The sequence below is a fragment of the Lingula anatina genome, unplaced genomic scaffold (assembly GCF_051362555.1).
Source record: "Lingula anatina isolate TDL-2025a unplaced genomic scaffold, LinAna3.0 unanchor82, whole genome shotgun sequence".
NCBI lineage: Eukaryota > Metazoa > Brachiopoda > Lingulata > Lingulida > Lingulidae > Lingula > Lingula anatina.
This window is the reverse complement of record NW_028257603.1, coordinates 5,413,588-5,434,316: the sequence shown is the minus strand read 5'-3', so window position 1 is coordinate 5,434,316 and position 20,729 is coordinate 5,413,588. Positions and strand designations below refer to the sequence as shown.

At 35.9% G+C, this 20,729-nt stretch overlaps 3 protein-coding genes across 4 annotated transcripts in view; 1 reads left to right on the top strand and 2 right to left on the bottom strand.

Moving 5' to 3' along the window:
- LOC147759270 (indolethylamine N-methyltransferase-like) overlaps positions 1–15,517 on the top strand; it is a 32,013-nt gene extending 16,496 nt beyond the window's left edge. Inside the window, exons 2-4 of the mRNA XM_086998414.1 lie at positions 11,736–12,044; positions 12,596–12,803; positions 13,672–15,517. Of these exons, the coding sequence (XP_086854540.1) occupies positions 11,897–12,044; positions 12,596–12,803; positions 13,672–14,101 (786 nt within the window). The 5' untranslated portion in view covers positions 11,736–11,896 and the 3' untranslated portion in view covers positions 14,102–15,517. The remainder of the gene's footprint in view (positions 1–11,735; positions 12,045–12,595; positions 12,804–13,671) is intronic.
- LOC147759271 (uncharacterized) lies at positions 1,479–8,506 on the bottom strand. Of its 2 annotated transcripts, none has more exons than XM_086998425.1 (5): positions 8,271–8,506; positions 7,638–7,938; positions 3,766–7,327; positions 3,116–3,428; positions 1,479–2,904 (listed from the first exon to the last, which is right to left on the bottom strand). In XM_086998425.1, the coding sequence occupies exons 4-5, from the start codon at positions 3,402–3,404 to the stop codon at positions 2,834–2,836; spliced, it is 360 nt and encodes a 119-aa protein (XP_086854551.1). In that variant the 5' UTR covers positions 3,405–3,428; positions 3,766–7,327; positions 7,638–7,938; positions 8,271–8,506; the 3' UTR covers positions 1,479–2,833. The 2 variants fall into 2 exon arrangements, with proteins under 2 accessions (XP_086854551.1, XP_086854553.1); XM_086998427.1 differs by having other exon boundaries at positions 8,271–8,427.
- Positions 15,518–16,968: 1,451 nt separating the features above from the next.
- Positions 16,969–20,708, bottom strand: LOC147759269 (dynactin subunit 5). Its single transcript, XM_086998419.1, has 6 exons — positions 20,508–20,708; positions 20,078–20,146; positions 18,653–18,771; positions 18,221–18,332; positions 17,863–17,965; positions 16,969–17,603 (listed from the first exon to the last, which is right to left on the bottom strand). Exons 1-6 carry the CDS (start codon positions 20,553–20,555, stop codon positions 17,509–17,511), a joined length of 546 nt encoding a protein of 181 aa, XP_086854545.1. The 5' UTR covers positions 20,556–20,708; the 3' UTR covers positions 16,969–17,508.
- Positions 20,709–20,729: the final 21 nt, after the last annotated feature.

The following is a 20,729-nucleotide window of genomic DNA, read 5'->3' as shown; positions in this document are numbered from 1 at the left end:
GGTCAACATGGCAGCAGCACCACAAATTGTGTTTTCTTCTATTTTGATGCAACATTACTTAACAGCATAATGACCGTCAATATTTAATAATAAAATAAGCGTATCATGGATTTTCAGAAAATGTGACCAGCATGGGTCTTCAAGCCCGTGGAGGTTCTAAATCACATAAATCATATAAATTTTCACAAAAAAACTGTTTAATTGCCAGAAAAATTTACCAAACTGGCAGATTGCATTGTAAGTGACATGGTTTTTCTTAAATGGTCATCATGGGAGCAGTGCACAAAATAGGTTTTTTTTCAAATTTTGATGCAATATTACATAATGTTTAACAATATAATGACCATCAATTTTTGATAATGAAATATTAGTAACATGGACATTCAGAAAATGTGACTAGCAAAGGTCTTCAGGCCCATAGAACTTCAAAGTCACAACTTAAAAATGCCAATATGGGAAAAATTAATTTTTCACAAAAAACTGTTAAATTGCCAGAAAAAATTATCAAACAGACTGCATTGCCTACTGAAGCTGTATTTTTGTCCCATGTTTCTTTCCTGTAAGTTTGAGAACAGTAAGTGACATGATTTTCCTTAAATGATCATCATGGGAGCAGTGCCCAAAATAGGGGTTTCTTCAAATTTTGATGCAATTTTACATAATGTTTAACAGCATAATGACCATTAATTTTTAATAATAAAACATAAGTATCATGGATATTCAGATCACCTTGGAAATGCCAAAATGTAAACAAGACAGCACTGTTCTGAAATGGGTTTATTTCCATTTTAACACTTTTTTAACATAAAACAAAATAAACAGTTTACTGCCATTTTTATATGATCAACTAAGAAAGTTGATGAGATGGGAAAAATATCAACAGAACAGTGTTAAATGTCCAATTTCCAATACAATACATGATAACAAGTTTACCATCATTTTTACACAATCAACTAACAATGTTGTAAAGATGAAAAAAAATGTCAAACAAACACTTTTACGTATCTTATTAGTTCAATAATGAGACTGTTAACATGCCTAAGAATTGAATCTGAGGAAATGTGAAAAAAAAAAAAAGCATAACTTCTAAAATAATGTCCCGAATATGCTGATTTTCGAACTCAACCTGCGTTTTAGTAAGATTGACCACTCCTGAGAGTACAATGACAATTGGCCAATCTGTTTTTCTTATATTGTGTTATCAGTGTTGCATATATGCTGAAAAAAGTGAAAAAACAGCATAACTTCCATAAAAGTGGCCCAATCGAGCTGATTTTCGAACTTGACCTGCGTATTATGAATATTCATCAGTTCTGTAAGTTTCAAGCCAAAAAATAAAGCGTTTTTTCACTTATCGTGTTATCGGTGCTGCATATATACTGAAACGGCGACGACGACGACGACAGACGGAGGTGATCGCTATACATCTGTGTCTGTACATAAAAAAAAACGGTGTATAGATAGATCACAAGCCGCTATTCAGATTCACATCCTTTATTGATTCACACTTTCAGCAAAAGGTACGATCATGGACAATACAACAAACTATATCATATATAAAAAATACACGTATAAGTAACCACCATCATTACACAAATAGTTATATAGGGATATATACATAAGAGTATTTCATGATCATTTGCCAGGATTGCTCTACACGCCAAATATCTGCTCACATACACTCCTGACCTCGGTATTACAGACTGTCTTCTATTCTGTACTTATACCCCCACAACATAAGTGATGCTAAGTACAGATCAAACTATTTACTCCAACTGAATATCACAGTTGATGTCATAGAGAACAATTACAATATCAATAATACTTACGTCTTTTTGGTGTTTACATGTGGTTAAAACGTGAATATCAAAAGGAAAATAGATGTGATTACGATTAGAAATTAGACTGTCCATGATATAAAGTCAGAAAGTATTCACATCAAACAGATGAACAATACTATATACTAATAGTTTGTGAAAGTAAATTGAAAGGTTGATACATGTATATCACACTGGAACTGAAACGTATAAAATATGATATTCTGCAAAATAATAATAATAATAAAAAGAAATACATCAATAAACAATTCAAAATCCGTATATGCCAGAGATTTTTGATAAGGCACTACATAGTGGAAGATTATTTCTTTCGTCATCACTGACAAATTAAACCATAGTAAAAGGGCTAAGGGACGGACCTAAGGCGCGAAAGGTACCACTTTGATCGCATTTTCGACCTTTTGATTCGATTTCTTTTCAATCTTATTTATTAATTTCAAACGCTATCAAACATGTTTTCTAAATCATTATTTTTAATTTTGGGAATTTTGGGAACAGGATAGTAATTTCTTATCACTTACAAGCATCATTTTTGATCTGTTTTAAATCAGATTTAATCCAGCATATAATGACTTCAACGGTACACATCCTTCAGAAAAAATGTCCAACTAATTATTTACATATCAATACATATAAATTCGGAGTTGGTCATGTAATTAGCGATCTTTGATAAAAATGCATCCTTTTTACCTTAAAACCTTAATCAGCTACAGGTACTAAGTAAGGAGGTTAAGATCTTGTCACGTAGTACCCCTCCCCCTAAAACAAAACTCACTTTATTAAAACAATTCGTCACCTATACCTTTAAATTATGGCAGCGTATGTTACTTGATACTTAAAGGAAAAAAAGTTCATAAATGGCCAGAGACATATCTGTGAATATCTAGTGAAAAATCAATCTGTGGTCCTAGTAGAAGAAAACAAAATGTCACTCTCTGCTGATGCTGCTCCCAGTTGCTGGCATTGCTGTAGAGAGATGGACAGGCTTCAACTTCTTACGTATACATTTGGTTCAATGATTCCTGATTGGCCTGCTGGGGAGCTCCTGCTTCAACTTGAAATGCCTCTAGGCAAAAAAGTAAGAAATAGTTCAAGAAGCTTAATTCATTCAAAATACCAAAAATCTAGATGGAAGGCAACAGACCTTAACGTAAGTGAATAGGCCGCTGTGTTTGTTCAGCACTGTGCTCACTCCTGTGTGAATAATCTCTCTCTCTCTCTCTCTCTCCCTCTCAGAGCACCGGTAATATATAGTTGGAGTAAACGTTTATACTTACGGTAGTAATTACTTATTCTGTATTCTGCCTCTTCAATTTTCTCAACCAATTGTGGTTTTCCAGCACGCGTCACTAATTTTTTCAGTTCTTCGTATTTTCCAACAGAAATAATGCCCTTGTCAGACATCAGGTTAAACACACAAAGCACATCTGCCTCCTCCAGCTGGGCCCTCCCCACGCGGCTTGATAGCAGTTGTTTCATCTTCCTTAACAGATCACTAGTGATCTCATTCTGTAGGTAAACGCTCAGATTGAGGTTGATATCCTCTGGACTGTCGCCTTCCATCATCAAAATCCTCCTTTAATATAGCATCTGGAAAAGAAACTAAATTTATTTGTGTCCGGCCACAAGTTTGAAAGTTTTTAAGCCCTTATAAACGCTTAAAATTCATTACAAAATGGAAAATAAGTTATGTGTCATGGTGAGGACTTGATAAGGTTTATTTTTAGCGATGGGAATTTTTTAATGTCATAGAAATTTTTGCTTGTCATCATTATGCTTGTCAATTCACATGTCAAATTGGTTGACAAACTCCCATTCTAATTGCTAAGATAACATTAAATTAACATTATGATTATACTGAGATAAAGTATTAATAAAAGTTTATGACATAAAATTCTTATTTGAAATTAATATAATGACAACTTGCCTTCTGATTCGAAGTATTTCCAGATTTCTTATACGCGTGTGGGGTGTGTGCTGCAAAATGGCGACAGCGTCATCGATAGCCAGTACGTGACAAGGGTTATATTTAGCGATGACAAGTTTATTTAGTCATGGAAATTTCCGTCGCTTTCGTTTGTCTTTATTTGATTAATTGACATAAAATGTATGTTAATATAATCAATTTCACAGGAATGTTTTCTAGATATAATGTAGGATGTATAGTAATTAATGTTGACGTACTTCGCTCAGTGTCAGTGGCGTCAACTCCACGTTCGGGCTACCCGAAGACCAATTTTCACTGCGGTACCGGGTACTCATATTTGCAAAGGCTTCTGAATGGGGCTTTACTTAGAACTGACGTCATGTACGAGTACCGCGTCCTGAATTTTAAACAGAAATGGCTGCATGCCAAAAAGATCCCGCCCCCCGATTGCCACCCTCTCTAGCTGTATCTTGCTTTTCATGTTTGTAAGGCTTTTGATAAGCTTTATTTTATTTTATTTATTTTGAATTGACGGCAATGCATTGAAATGACTTTATAAGCAGAAATGTCAGAAATGGCTGCATGCGACAAGGACTCCCCCCATCGATTGCCACCTTCTCTTATTGTGTCCGATAAAAAAGGTTTTGATTTCTAACTTCAAAAAGAATAAGAGACCATTCTGTGTACATGTAGACTTTCAAAATATAATTTCTTGAATTTTCCCCAGTCTTCAAGTAATAAAAAGACAACAATTGCCGTCATGGGTGTTATGGGAGGTGGGATGTGGGGTTGTCCAATCTGTACCCATATTTGTCAATTCATTTTTTGTTCAGTATATATCTAGCTTTAGCTAGGACAAAGGCGCTCATGATATAAGCCGGTGCAAGGCCTCCTTTGAGGAGGTTTTGTTTCAGTGGCCATGAAAGGAAAGATTGAAATCTCAAGTTCGTTTTGTAATGCCACCCCGTGACCCTATCGCGGCCTTCCACCAACAATCAAATATTTAGAACTGTGTCCAGTGAGAAGGACAATAATATTGGTAGGTACCAGTAACCATTTATTCTGCCAGAAATAGAGATTTACATATGAAAAGCGAAATCTTAAAAAAAAAAAAAAAAAAAAAAAATTAAAAACAAGGCAGCAAAGCTGTCAAATGTACAGACAAAAAGCAGAAAATAACAATGCACAAAATAGACTACTAATGCAAAAGTACATTATGCTTAACTGCAAATTCAACGTCAAATTTTAATTATGCTCAACAGGTAATATCGTTGTAAGTAAAATGTGTAACAAGCATAAGGCTTCAGGCCCATGGGAGTTCAAGTTCCCACTTTGAAAATGCCAGAATGAGAAAAATGAAAAATTCACACAAAATTGCATAAATTCAATAATAAATGATAACCCAATTGAGCTGGCTCTCTGATTTGAACTGCATGCCAATCCTAAAAATCATACTTGTAATTTTAAAATAATAATAAGTAACACAGTTTTCTTTTCATAATGTTTGTAGTAGCAGAGCAAAAAGATTTTTGTCAATTTTGATGTAACATTACATAATAAATTACAGAATAATTATCACCAATTTTTGATTATTGACTATAAATAGCATAGACATGGAGAAAATTTGATTACCATTTGGCTTCATGTCCATGGGAGCTCCGAGTCCCACAATGAATATGCCAAAACGATAATAATGAATATTTCACTAAAATGTATAACTTCCAGAAAAAGAAGCCAATTAGACTGCTTTCCAACTCAGGCTGCATTTTAGTCCTGTGTTTCTATTTTGAAAGTTTGACAGTCATAAGTAACAGGGTTTTCCCATAATGGTCAACATGGCAGCAGCACCACAAATTGTGTTTTCTTCTATTTTGATGCAACATTACTTAACAGCATAATGACCGTCAATATTTAATAATAAAATAAGCGTATCATGGATTTTCAGAAAATGTGACCAGCATGGGTCTTCAAGCCCGTGGAGGTTCTAAATCACATAAATCATATAAATTTTCACAAAAAATCTGTTTAATTGCCAGAAAAATTTACCAAACTGGCAGATTGCATTGTAAGTGACATGGTTTTTCTTAAATGGTCATCATGGGAGCAGTGCCCAAAATAGGTTTTTTTTTCAAATTTTGATGCAATATTACATAATGTTTAACAATATAATGACCATCAATTTTTGATAATGAAATATTAGTAACATGGACATTCAGAAAATGTGACTAGCAAAGGTCTTCAGGCCCATAGAACTTCAAAGTCACACCTTAAAAATGCCAATATGGGAAAAATTAATTTTTCACAAAAAACTGTTAAATTGCCAGAAAAAATTACCAAACAGACTGCATTGCCTACTGAAGCTGTATTTTTGTCCCATGTTTCTTTCCTGTAAGTTTGAGAACAGTAAGTGACATGATTTTCCTTAAATGATCATCATGGGAGCAGTGCCCAAAATAGGGGTTTCTTCAAATTTTGATGCAATTTTACATAATGTTTAACAGCATAATGACCATTAATTTTTAATAATAAAACATTAGTATCATGGATATTCAGATCACCTTGGAAATGCCAAAATGTAAACAAGACAGCACTGTTCTGAAATGGGTTTATTTCCATTTTTAACACTTTTTTAACATAAAACAAAATAAACAGTTTACTGCCATTTTTATATGATCAACTAAGAAAGTTGATGAGATGGGAAAAATATCAACAGAACAGTGTTAAATGTCCAATTTCCTCCATTCTGAGATTCTGAACATAGTGGATGATTGAATCTGACAAACTGCAATGATATGAGTTTATTTCCATTGTCATCACTGACAAATTAAACCATAGTAAAAGGGCTAAGGGACGGACCTAAGGCGCGAAAGGTACCACTTTGATCGCATTTTCGACCTTTTGATTCGATTTCTTTTCAATCTTATTTATTAATTTCAAACGCTATCAAACATGTTTTCTAAATCATTATTTTTAATTTTGGGAATTTTGGGAACAGGATAGTAATTTCTTATCACTTACAAGCATCATTTTTGATCTGTTTTAAATCAGATGTACACTCCAGCATATAATGACTTCAACGGTACACATCCTTCAGAAAAAATGTCCAACTAATTATTTACATATCAATACATATAAATTCGGAGTTGGTCATGTAATTAGCGATCTTTGATAAAAATGCATCCTTTTTACCTTAAAACCTTAATCAGCTACAGGTACTAAGTAAGGAGGTTAAGATCTTGTCACGTAGTACCCCTCCCCCTAAAACAAAACTCACTTTATTAAAACAATTCGTCACCTATACCTTTAAATTAAGGCTGCTAATGTTACTTGATACTCACAGAAAAAAATCAAAAATGGACAGAAACATATCTGTGAATATCTAGTAAAAAATCAATCTGTGGTCCTAGTAGACAAAAACAAAATGTCACTCTCAACTGCTGCTGCTCCTAGTTGCAGAAGTTGCTGAAGAGAGGTCGGCAGGCTTTAAATTCTTAGGTATACAGATGGCCCACTGATTCCGTATTGGCCTCCTGGGGCGCTCCTGCTGCATCTTGAACTTCCTCTAGACAAAAAAGAAAGTAAGAAATCAGTCCAAGATGCTTAATTCATTAAAATTATAACAGAATATATAGAATGAATGAATGAATGTAGCTAAGACCGTTGAAACCCTTAACGCCTTAAAGCGTATCATATACACCATACATATATATAGCCGTTAAAGACGCATATAATACTGCTAAACACATTCAGGCTAAAAGCTTGTTACATGCTAAGGAGCCAAAGTGCTTAGGAGCGTTGAAAAATGAGACAAAACAGGCGCTTAGAAATGTGTTTAGGAGCTAAACACTGTTTTTACAGTAAACAGTAATTACGTATTCTATTTTCTGCCTCTTTAATGACATCAACCAATCGTGGTATTCCAGCACCCTCCACCAACTTCTTAAGAAAACCATACTCTCCAATGTCAATATCGCGCCGGTCAAACAGCAGGTTAAACACATAACAAAAATCTTCAGCCTTCTCCAGTTCGCCTTTCCCTACTTTGCCCTGTAGCAGTTGTTTTATATTCTCTAACTGATCTTTGGTGATCTCGCTCTTCAAGGAAAGGCTCAGGCGGTTGTTGATATACGCTGGACTGTCTTCCATCATTACAATCCTCCTTTAATATAGCGGCTGAAAAAGAAACTAAATTTATTTGTGTCTGGCCACAAGTTTGAAAGTTTTTAAGCCCTTATAAACGCTTAAAATTCATTACAAAAAGGAAAATAAGTTATGTGTCATGGTGAGGACTTGATAAGGTTTATTTTTAGCGATGGGAAATTTTTAATGTCATAGAAATTTTTGCTTGTCATCTTTATGCTTGTCAATTCACATGTCAAATTGGTTGGCAAACTCCCATTCTAATTGCTAAAATAACATTAACATTATGATTATACTGAGATAAAGTATTAATAAAAGTTTATGACATAAAATTCTTATTTGAAATTAATATAATGACAACTTGCCTTCTGATTCGAAGTATTTCCAGATTTCTTATACGCGTGTGGGGTGTGTGCTGCAAAATGGCGACAGCGTCATCGATAGCCATACGTGGCAAGGGTTATATTTAGCGATGACAAGTTTATTTAGTCATGGAATTTTCCGTCGCTTTCGCTTGTCATTATTTGATTGATTGACATAAAATGTATGTTAATATAATCAATTCCCCAGGAATGTTTTCTAGATATAATGTAGGATGTATACTAATTTTAATTAAAATTTTGACGTACTTCGCTCAGTGTCAGTGGCGTCAACTCGACGTTCGGGCTACCCGAAGACCAATTCTCACAGCGGTAGGCCTACTCATATTTGCAAAGGCTTCTGAAAGGGGCTTTACTTAGAACTGACGTCATGCACGAGTACCGTGTCCTGAATTTTAAACAGAAATGGCTGCATGCCAAAAAGATCCCGCCCCCCGATTGCCACCCTCTCTAGCTGTATCTTGCTTTTCATGTTTGTAAGGCTTTTGAATATGTTGAAAACCAATTGAATTACACTTTCAATGATTACAAAACAATTAAAACAGAATCATATGTGTAGGAAGTTATTGAGTGCAAGTTAAATTTCTTTAAGTGTCAACAAGTGTAGAGACTGTTCTCGAAGTAACAAAGGATGGAACATTTCAAAGTCACATATAGTTGGATTTAATTGGTTAATTTTCTATAGATTTGCACGTTTCTAACACGTGTAAAACTCATACATACTCGAGATGGACAAGGTCCAAGCATGAGTAATTAGGAAAATATTTTAAATATTTTAAATTAAAAACAAGTCTCAAAGAAATTACTAAATTAGGAAATACTGAATAGCGTTTTGTAATATGTGAGTGGAAAATTCTTTGGGAAAATGGAGTATAAATATTTGTAGATTCTCTGAAAAAGAGAGTCGGTGAATAAACGTTCGAAAGCTCCAAACTGTTGTCGACATTCCTCACTATAACAAATAGGCTTTATTTTGAATTGACGGCAAGTATGATTTCCGTTAAATGACTTTAAAACAGAAATGTCAATGCTGCATGCGAAAAAGACCCCCACCCCATCGACTGCCACCCTCTCTTATTGTGTCCGATAAAAAAGATTTTGATTTCTAACTTCAAAGATAATAAGAGACCTTTCTATGTAGACTTTCAAAATATAATTTCTTAAATTGTTCCCCGTCTTAAAGTAATAAATAAACAACAATTGCCATCATGGGTGATATGTCTTTATTAAATCATTCAATTTCAATCTTTCATCAAATATTTATTTAAAATATTTCAAACAACTTTAAAAACAACACATGGAGGATTTTGTGGCGAATAACAACAATGCATGCACAGTGCTTTTTTTGGAAACAACTTTTTGAAAGGCATGAGGCTTTCTGAATTTTCTCTCACAGCAAAGAACTATTAAGACCAATTCAACAGATTTATTTCAACAGTTTATTACGTATATGATCTCCATTGACTGCAGTCTGAGACCTCGGCAAGGCATTCCTTCAGACTATTTTTTGAGGATTTGATCTGGCATTGTGTACTGTTCCACACATCAGTCAGAGTTTGTCCTCTGAAAGCACGGCTGACTATAGACCTCCTACTCGGCGAGGCATATACATTCAGAGATTTGACCTGGCATTTCGTTGAGGCAAATTTGTAGGCCAGATCAGTAAAGTATGTATTAGCTCGGTGAGTTATATCTATCCAGAGGTTATATTTTGGGTTCCTGTAAGTGGATATGGACGGCCAACGCAAAGGTTGTCCTCTTGGATCTGTAGGAAATCAGGAATTGCTCGTGTACGATGTGGTCTGCAATGTCATCTTTGGGGGGGGGGGGGGGGGGGGGGTAAAGTTGTCACGGAAGTGCCCCATTTCAAATGGTAAGCAAGCTAAGTGTTCACAACACTATATCCCTGTATTTAACCTGGTTCAAGTTACCGTCAATTGCCTTCAATGGTGGCTTGGCTGAACTGAAAGTTGGTCTAAACACAGATACCGTCTCTGAATGGGGTTGCAGAAATTTAGACACGTTATTCTACAGACTTGCGTGAATTAAGTTAAGAAGTCCACAAAATTCCTCCCTCAGGTGAGCTTTCTCTAAATTGATGCCACTGCTGCAAAGGAGCCAAAAGGCCTTAATTATTCCTTCTTGGCCTGGTCTTCATTTGCTTTATCTGGAGGTGACAAAAGACAAAAATCAGCTGTAATTGCTGTAAAAGCTCATTTTGTTGAAAATATTACAGAATCTTAAGAAAGATAACAGAACTTACCGTAGGATTGACACATCATTTACACAAACACACACACACACACAAAGAGAGAGAGAGAGAGAGAGAGAGAGAGAATGAGGAGAAAGAAATACATACACTTTATCTGTCATATACCAAATAAAGGTACGTTTAAAATACTCACACGTCCTTATTCTGTTTTCTGCCTCTTCAATGACACCAACCAATCTTCCTATTCCAGCATCCCTCACCAATCTCTTCAGTACACCATACTCTCCAATTGAAATAATGCCCTTGTCAAACATCAGGTTAAACACGTGACACACATCTTCTGCTTTCTCCAGCTGGGCCCTCCCCCACTGTGCCCCAGAGCAGTTGTTTTATGGCTTTAAACTGATCTCTGGTGATCTCATTCTTCAAGTCAAGGCTCAGATGGTTGTGGATATACTCTGGTCTGGTGGCATCCATCCTTACAAACCTCCTTAAAGCGGCTGAAAAAGATTAAAGGAACTGTAACTATTTTGGTGTCCGGCAGCAGGATTGGACTGCAAGTTTGAAATTTTTCTCAGGCCTAATCTTCTTCAAAATGAAACTGGGCACTGTCAAAGTAAACGTTAAACAAATCCAATCATTCCCCCTTGCTAATAATTGAGAATGTTACAAACGCGAAAATTCACTATAAAATGGCGAATAAGTTTCAGTGTCACTGTAAGGACACGATAAGGATTATTTTTAGCTATGGGGATTTCCGTCGCTTTTGCTGGTTCTTTGTTGTGCTTATCAGTGCACTTGCAAAAATGGTTGAAAAACTCTCCTTCTAATTTCTTAGTTGACATTAAACTGTAAGTTCTAACATAAAATTCGTCCATGAAGTCAATATCGAGACAAATTATCTACTAATTCGAAGTATTCCCAGATTTCTTATACGTGTGTATATAGCGTATGCTACCTCAGTAAAAATAGTAACTCCATGTTCGGTCGTCCCGAGGATCAATATATGCAAAGTTAAAAGGGACCTGCAATAAATGAGGTCAGATCAACAATAACGGCCCATTTAAAAAAACCTTTACAAACACAAGAATATGTAGGTATACTGTTTGGCTAGTGCACCTTGAATCCATACAAAGGGGGCGAAGAGAGTGAAAATATTTAATGCTTTGACTTGCTTGGCTCGACTAAGCTGCACGTCAAAAATTAATTATTAATTATGATTATCCTTATTATTACAGGGACATCAAAGTTTGGTAAGAACGCAGATAGGCCACCTATGCAGATAAAATAACGCCCGAGACTTGGAAGAGCTACCAACATTTCGTGGAAGTATCCGCTTGCTGTAAACGCGGCTTAAAGGATCGAAACATCTGATAGCAACAATTAATATTGACACAATATGACCAACATGCTTTTATTTGGAGAGGACTACCAGAAGAAATTCAGTGCAGAAGAATATCTAAAATCGTGCATACTCGAAGGAACGCCGGAAGAACCCACTTCACCAATATTCATACCGAAAACTCTTCATAAAATATTTTCCTCAGGTAGGATTTCCTCGATCGTATACTACAGTGTAGTACATTGTCACCCCCTTCTGCTAATACCCTCACCTACAAAATGCTCCCTGCACTTATGTTTGACGTGCCTAAAAAGTCTTTGTGTTGGGGGGGGGAGGGGGTGTCTAGGCCTTCTTGCACCCCCCCTGGCTCTCAACTTTCCCTACATCTACGACATCAAAGGCCTGCTGAAACGCTTTAAAGATATGCGGATCATAAAAAGGGACATGAAATAGGGTTTAGTTTTTTTTTTTTTTTTTGTATTATTTATTATTTATTCATTTATTTGTGCTATTTTTATCATTTTGGGGTGTCCAGAGCGTCATGACAGAGTACCGCCATTGCTTGGAAGGCGTCCTGGGGGCAATATTTGTTTTCTTGTTTTGCTTTTTTTATTATTTTACTTATACAGAACCTGTAAGTCAAGCTAGTTCGCTGTGAAAGACGAATTATTCATGGCTTTCCAATGGCGATATTACAAGTAGAGGCACACTGACCGATAAAAAACTTTGAACTCGAGACTTCTTTTTTATTTGCAGGGACTATCACAGGTCGCCGCATTTTGGAAATAGGATCAGGGCCGGTGATTGCCAATCTCATTCCCAGCGCCAAATGGTTCGACAGGATCACACTGAGTGAGTACGCCAAGTGTAACAGAGATGAGCTGGTGAAATGGTGGGCAGCAGACGACACCGCCCACGACTGGTCTCCACACTTCAAATACCATGCCAAGTTGGACGGAGATGAGTAAGTTTAATTTTCAAAAATAAATAAATAAATAAGTGTTCGGATGGCGCATTCTAAGATTCAAACGGCAAAGCATTTAAAATTCCATTAAGTGTAAAGTACTTGTGCTCAAAAACCTCTACCTTTAGCTGTACCAATTTCCTGCGATTCCGTCAATCGCTTTTAAAAACCCCCTTTAAACTTGACGGCGTTCTTCTCTGCGTCCTTTGTGCCACCAGGAAACTGGCATCGCTGTGGTTGTAGAAAGGAGACACAAGCATTGCTTTGGTTGCAGAATTAATGCTCAATGATCGGCCAGTTGTCGACACGTAAAGATTTTTTTTACTCTCGAACGGGGCCGTACTAAAGGACGCAGAAAGGACGCCGTCCAGTGTAAAGGGGGCTTTAGCCACCAAAGTGAAGTGAAATCATATAATTTTTTTAACATAACAAAAAAGGTACCATCGTATATAATCATGGTCACTAAAATGATTTAACCAATTATTCCATTAATTAGAACCATTTGCAATATTCTAGCATCACAGGCCTTTCCTATGGAAGAAGTATATAACATTATCTTTTTTGTACAGATGTTAAAAATATATTTTTAAAAGATACAATCACGTTAATTTTTTTTTATCAAAAAAAAAAAAAAAACGATTTTTTTTGCCATTATGGTATTTGCTAAATGATAAAGTTAAAAAAATTAAAGATGGTTTTATCAAGAAAATGAAATGGAGCTGCTATTAAAAGACGAGCACATCATTTGCATGGTTCTTGTGTCTCACGATGGCAAACATCTACTTACAGGTGTTTATTTGTTCATGTGTATTTGATCCAAGTGAACGCCACATAATTGTTTACCTTTCATAACTGTTGGTATTTATAGGAGCAAATGGATGGAAAATCAGCTCATCTTCCGCGAGAAAATGACTCCCGTCAAACACTGCGATGTCACGAAAGAAGACATCTTGTCTCCAAATCCTGGCGAGCCATTTGATGCAGTCCTCAGCAGCCTGTGTTTAGAGGCTGCTTGTCATGATGTCACCAGCTACCAGAGGGCGCTCGTCAAAATAGCCAGACTTCTACGTCACGGGGGACACATCGTTCTTGTTGGAGTGTTGGATGAGACGTATTACACAGTTGGTAAAGAGAAGTTCTTTTGTCTGCCACTTGACAAAGCTAAAATCACTAATGCTCTGAAGACGGCTGGTTTTGACGAAATGGTGTGGTATGAAGATAATACAAGAAGTTTAGACATTCGATCAGATTACACCGGACTGTTTGTGGTAAAAGGACGACTTACTGAGAAAAACTAAATAGCTGAAGGAAAAACATGTAAATAGCGCATATTGACTCGTAAACCAAGGTTACATTTTCCACGACTGCCGCCACAAGATGAAATCTTATAGGACATTCTTATCTATTTTTTAAAATTTGTTTTGTGAATGTCTTCGGTCTACAGCGAGTGTGTAAACATTTGTCGTTTTGTTATGTACCTTTACATATACATATGATACCCTCTACCAGGGCGAGTGATAGATTTTTACAGATATTCACAGATATGTCTCTAGATAGATAGATGGTCATTTAAAGCTCAACTCACCCTGTTGAGAAATCTCAAGGCTGATTACATGGCTGATAATTGTTTGCATAACTGCTCAGGCACTGCCACTTAGCAAGTCCAGTCTAAGTCTGCGTGACAGCAATCAAGACAGTTAATTACTCCGACTTCAATCACTTGCTCTACTGTGACATATAAAAAAGGCTTAGACTGGTTGCGTAACGAGCAGTTATCACATCGTTGTGAAGCTCAGCTCATGCAGAGCAAGTACAAAGCCTTTGGCGCGCGCGCAGAGATAATTGTTTCCACATGGGATTCCTCAACAGGGTGAGTTGAGCTTTAAATGACCATCTATATAGCTAGAGACATATCTGTGAATATCTGTTAAAAAATCTATCACTCGCCCTGGTAGAGGGCATACATATGAGATGAATGTCCTAAACTTATATAATTTTGAACGCTTAATTCAAACGTGGGCTCGAAATAGGACATTACGTTTTAGACTTACTCAGTGGATAACGCAAATCAAAGATTCCACAGTTCGTGTCAGATTTACGTAAGGTCGCGCAAAGAAAACCCAAGTCCACATAATGACCAGTTTAATGGTTTATTGGTTGACTCTGTCTAACTACGTCATCTACGTGAAACCTCCAAGCTCTAGGCCGTCTCCCATGGCTCCGTCGAGCGGTCTCCTTCGAGTCTTCTTCCTTCTGAACTCCCGATATTAATTGTAGACATCTTTTATACATATTTCTTATCACAAGGTGGATTCTGTGCTGCATTATTTGGCGGTACATCCTAATTTTAATTATTCAAATTGCACACGTCCACTGAAGTTACATAACTACAGGTAAGGCCATAAAACGAGTCGAGTGCACAAGCAATCGACTCTAATCAAATTAATTTACATGTCTGGGAATTATATTTGTGAACACTACAGTTTGCAAATGTCGCGCTTTCCCCTATGCGGCTTCCTTGCTGACTGACGCGTTAACATAAAATTATCTTATTTAACATGTCATTGCTTCCCCGTGCGTTTTTAAGCACCATAATAAAGAGACACATATAATTTCACATTTATGCAAGTGAATTAGATTTAGTTATTATATTGCATCTTCACTATTACTTTATGATTCCTAAAACCATGAGAGGATTGTATCTCCTTGGCAAGTTTGACAACTCCGTGTCGCAAGACAATCTTGCGTGGCAAGTCTGTCGAACAGTTTTTTATTTGGATGTGATGGGCACTGTGCAACGCCGTCTACGAAATTGTTGCAGTGTACTTTAAAAATTTGTCAAAGTTTCAAGTTGACAACGCCACAGAGGTCGTTAATCGGTACGATACCGTACGGTCACAGCCTACCCTCAACCAGGGCCGCAGTTATTATTGTGGACATTTTTTGCTGAGCCAAAATGACTGTCTACTTATCTAGAGACATACAGTTCTGTGAAAAATCAATATGTCGCCCTGGTAGAGGGTAGTCACAGCCCGTCTTCGGACGCTGCATCATATGGGACATACGGCACTGTACGGATATCACACGACCAGTATCGACTTTATAACCATGAACACGTACAAATAAAATCTCTTTTGATCCCATCTCATCTGTTTGATGCCAAATATCTTTTCGAGTTACAGCCTAACAGCATCATATTTGGGTGCCGGGTAAAAACAATGAATGTTACTAAAACCCGACCAAAGTATTAAAGGGATAATAACTCTTCATATGAGATCTATATTTCACAGTAAAAACATTGTGAATAACTCATAGAAATATAATATATTCTGTTTTACCACAAAACGCCGGTTATAGCTATTATTCTGATATCTGAGCTTGTCTTTAGACGACGTAACCTCCATTGATGGCTATACTCTGTTAAAATCTCTTAAGAGAATTTAACAAAAAACCAAACTTTTTAGAAAAAAACCAGGTACTAACTTTGAATGTAAAAATGGATTCATTAACCATTGGTAAGTATGAGAAAATTGTTGTTCACTACAGGAAAATTCATTTTTTTGCCGAAACGAAGAGTTATTATCACTTTAAATATAAGAAGCGCAATGAAAAACTGAGGTAAACCTGGATGAACATTAAATTTTCTAAATAGATAAATGATGACAGAGGCTAAATAATTCAACTGATAACACTCCTTTAAGGTGACGGTGCTATGCCGTTGGATGCCGTAAATTGTAAGGTTAAGAAGTCTACGAAAATCCTCTCTCTCCTAAAAATAAATCCGTCTATGCTGAAATGGAGACAGGGCTTATTGTTTGATCGTATCCTGTCTGTACATAAAAAGGAAGATGGCATCTTTTATATTTCAATATCTGTAAACATTAGTTTTTTACGGTTGCTGTTATTTTTGGCATTAACGTGGTTCTACTGTCTTGGCTAAGAAGTATATTTTGTACTTTAATGTTTGAGTTTTAACATTTCTGACACCGATATATATAATCTATGTCAGTAGAAATGTGGTCTTATATCCACATGTATTGTCTCACGTAGCTCCTGGTGGCATTTCAGCAAATATCTCGAGACTGACGACAGGTCTACACTGACCCGCATTCAAATGTAATAGAGAGCACATCATATTGTTCAAATATAAATGATAAGATACAGCTGTTTTTTACATAAGCTTTATGTACATCAATTCTAGTTGTCAGAACACAGCATTAATGTGCTGACAGAAATGATAATTACAAAACAAAAACTTGTTTGCTGAACACAACATATTACAAGTTTCAATTAATTTCAAAATGGCCTACTTAAAAAAAGACACTGACATAACTGTCAACTAACATGCATACATTGCAAAATAAAACAATGACAAGTTATGTCACTGATAACCAATATCAGCAATAAATAATAAATGAAAAAACCTTAATAAATACAACTGTGGCAGATCTGGGGCCACGACTCAGTTACCAGCTCAATATAGTCCTATACATATACCATTTCATTATAAGAGATGGATGTTATCACTACTGACAATAACATCATTAACTATAGATCTACACATTTGAAAAGGAAATGCTGATACCTAAACAGGGATATCATTTCATTGTTTATATGGTAGCCAATGAATCTGACTTCACACAAGCACCATTACTGTGGGAATGGAGTGAGTTAACACACAGTTTATCTATCAGTCCCAGTGGTACTAGCTTTGTAGAGGCAGAAAATGTTGGTAGTAACTTTTGGTGACATCTATCATCATTTCTTGTGTACATTCAGGTAACTCACCAGCAAAAAGACCTGAAAATATCAACCAAATATCAAATTTAATCAAACACTAACTGAATAACCAGACAAACATTGTAGGTATGACGTTGTCCATTTGGATGAAAATATTTAGAAAAATTTTGACAAATAATTTGCTATTATGTACTGTATCTAAGAAGAATGAAAAAGGTGGCATGTCTCTCTCTTGAGGAAGCAGGGTATTTGAGGGTTTGGGGGTGAGGAGGGTTAAGGGGGGTGAGGAGGGTTAAGGGGGGGGGGGGCAGTACTGTACCTGGAGATCCTGAGAAGTATGTAAAAGGTGGCACCACTGTCTCTGGAGGAAGCACAGTATTGTCAGCTATGGCACAGCAGTCTTTGAGCACACATCGTCTGCCCTTAATATCACAAGTACAAAAGTTAAAGCTGCCATACTTGGTCGCATTATTGCTAAATATTGTAATAGGAAACTCCTTTTAGCTTACAAAATTAAGTAATTAGTTTGTTACACTTTGACAATCCATATCAATCTTATTACACAGTAAAAACAATCCCTTTACAACAAGAAAAGCATCAGGATTATTAAAAGGCAGAGGGAAAATCCTGTACAGAATACCTTTAATAAATTTCGAAGGAAAATTCTATAAACTTACAATGACACAGTTCTTTCCTATGTGTACATATGACCCAATCTGTGCAGCATTTATGACAGAATCCTCATCTATAAATACATGGTCTCCAATGTGAAGTGGAAAGAATGCAACACTGAAAGAAAGCAACGTAACCCTAAAGTCAAAACCTTAAAGCACATATATATGGGCAAGAACTATAACATTTAATATTAATTTTTTTTGCTTGGAAATATATTCTTTTCAGGAATGATCCACAATATTCAAAATTAAATATAAAAATCTGACCTTCCTGAATTCAATTTTCTAAGAATTAATTACTGCACCTTCCAGTTGTCTAAAACATCAGAATGATCTCCTCAAACAGATACTGCCACCAAAGTTGACCTTTAATTTACCTTCTGTTGTATTGGCCTGCTAGATGCATTCCCCATCAGGTCAAAAATTAAAACTTACCCCTTTGAAAACTTTTTGAAAGGAGGTCTTATCACAGCCCTGCTACTTATCACACTGTGTCTGCCTATCCTGACATTAGCTAGGTCTCCCCGGATAATACAGTCTGCCATGATGATTGTCTAGAAGAAAAATATAATATACTATACTGTATCATATAAGCTAAAGTAGCACAGGCCCTAGTTTTACAAAGTGGTTGTTTGCTTTTAGACTGATAATTCTGGTCTGGTTACCACAAACATTTGTTCCACTTTCAGAATTTGACAAATGATTCTACAGCAAATTTTCAACCATGAAATGACCAAATTGCTGATGAATTCTCTCACCCTTCTATTGGGAACAATATTCTGATAAATTCTCTCACCTTTCCATTGAGCACAATATTCTGATAAATTTTCTCACCTTTCCATTGAGCACAATATTCTGATAAATTCTCTCACCTTTCCACTGAGCACAATATTCTGATAAATTCTCTCACCTTTCCATTGAGCACAATATTCTGATAAATTCTCTCACTTTTCCATTGAGCACAATATTCTGATAAATTCTCTCATCTTTCCATTGAGCACAATATTCTGATAAATTTTCTCATCTTTCCATTGAGCACAATATTCTGATAAATTCTCTCACCTTTCCATTGAGCACAATATTCTGATAAATTCTCTCACCTTTCCATTGAGCACACTATTCTGATAAATTCTCTCACCTTTCCATTGAGCACAATATTCTGATAAATTCTCTCATCTTTCCATTGAGCACAATATTCTGATAAATTTTCTCACCTTTCCATTGAGCACAATATTCTGATAAATTTTCTCACCTTTCCATTGAGCACAATATTCTGATAAATTTTCTCATCTTTCCATTGAGCACAATATTCTGATAAATTTTCTCACCTTTCCATTGAGCACACTATTCTGATAAATTCTCTCACCTTTCCATTGAGCACACTATTCTGATAAATTCTCTCACCTTTCCATTGAGCACAATATTCTGATAAATTCTCTCATCTTTCCATTGAGCACAATATTCTGATAAATTTTCTCACCTTTCCATTGAGCACAATATTCTGATAAATTTTCTCACCTTTCCATTGAGCACAATATTCTGATAAATTCTCTCATCTTTCCATTGAGCACAATATTCTGATAAATTTTCTCATCTTTCCATTGAGCACAATATTCTGATAAATTTTCTCATCTTTTCATTGAGCACAATATTCTGATAAATTTTCTCACCTTTCCATTGAGCACAATATTCTGATAAATTCTCTCATCTTTCCATTGAGCACAATATTCTGATAAATTTTCTCATCTTTCCATTGAGCACAATATTCTGATAAATTTTCTCACCTTTCCATTGAGCACAATATTCTGATAAATTCTCTCATCTTTCCATTGAGCACAATATTCTGATAAATTCTCTCACCTTTCCATTGAGCACAATATTCTGGCTCCCACAAAGCACTGACTGGCGGCTCACTTTGTTTCCGGAGGCCTGGGAATTTAATTAAAAAATTTCTCAAATTTTCATTGAGCTGACTGCCATTCATTAGTAACAGAGGAACCAAGTATTACTATACTTACTAGTATTATCAACTAACTGATTACTGTACTAGTACTGCTGTTGACATTTCCAAGTTACATGACAAAATATTTACTAGTAACAGGCTTTTGCAATGATTTTGATTCTTTGAAATTACCACATGCTTATCATTTAAATGCGCATTAACTTTGAGTTCCTTTTTACTTATTTCATTAAGGAAGCCGTAACAGTGTTATCCCTCTACTCTTGTTTGTGATGAATTCCTGATTTTCATTTTCAACATGAATTCTCTAAATTTTATGTGAAGCCTCACCGTTTCAATGTACTGCGCCTTGTTGTAAAACTGGTCGGGCAGTTCCATTTGGATTTTGGAGATGAGAATCAATTTCGATATTTTAATGACAGAATTAATTTCTCATCACACTTTGTCTTCTTGTCTTTTGTGATTACCACTTTCTGACTTTTAACATGACGTGAGGAAAGATAGCGGAAGCGGAAACCTGAAATTGAAGTGCAACTCTGGAATTCTGGGTAT

Coding starts and splice junctions, on each gene's coding strand:
- LOC147759271 (XM_086998425.1), bottom strand. CDS start 3,404: ATGATGGAAGGCGACAGTCCAGAGGATATCAACCTCAATCTGAGCGTT. Junction 2,905..3,115: donor CAGAATAAGTAATTACTACC/GTAAGTATAAAC, acceptor TTTTTTGCCTAG/AGGCATTTCAAGTTGAAGCA.
- LOC147759269 (XM_086998419.1), bottom strand. CDS start 20,555: ATGGAACTGCCCGACCAGTTTTACAACAAGGCGCAGTACATTGAAACG. Junction 17,966..18,220: donor TAGGAAAGAACTGTGTCATT/GTAAGTTTATAG, acceptor TGTGATATTAAG/GGCAGACGATGTGTGCTCAA. Junction 17,604..17,862: donor ATACTTCTCAGGATCTCCAG/GTACAGTACTGC, acceptor TGATATTTTCAG/GTCTTTTTGCTGGTGAGTTA.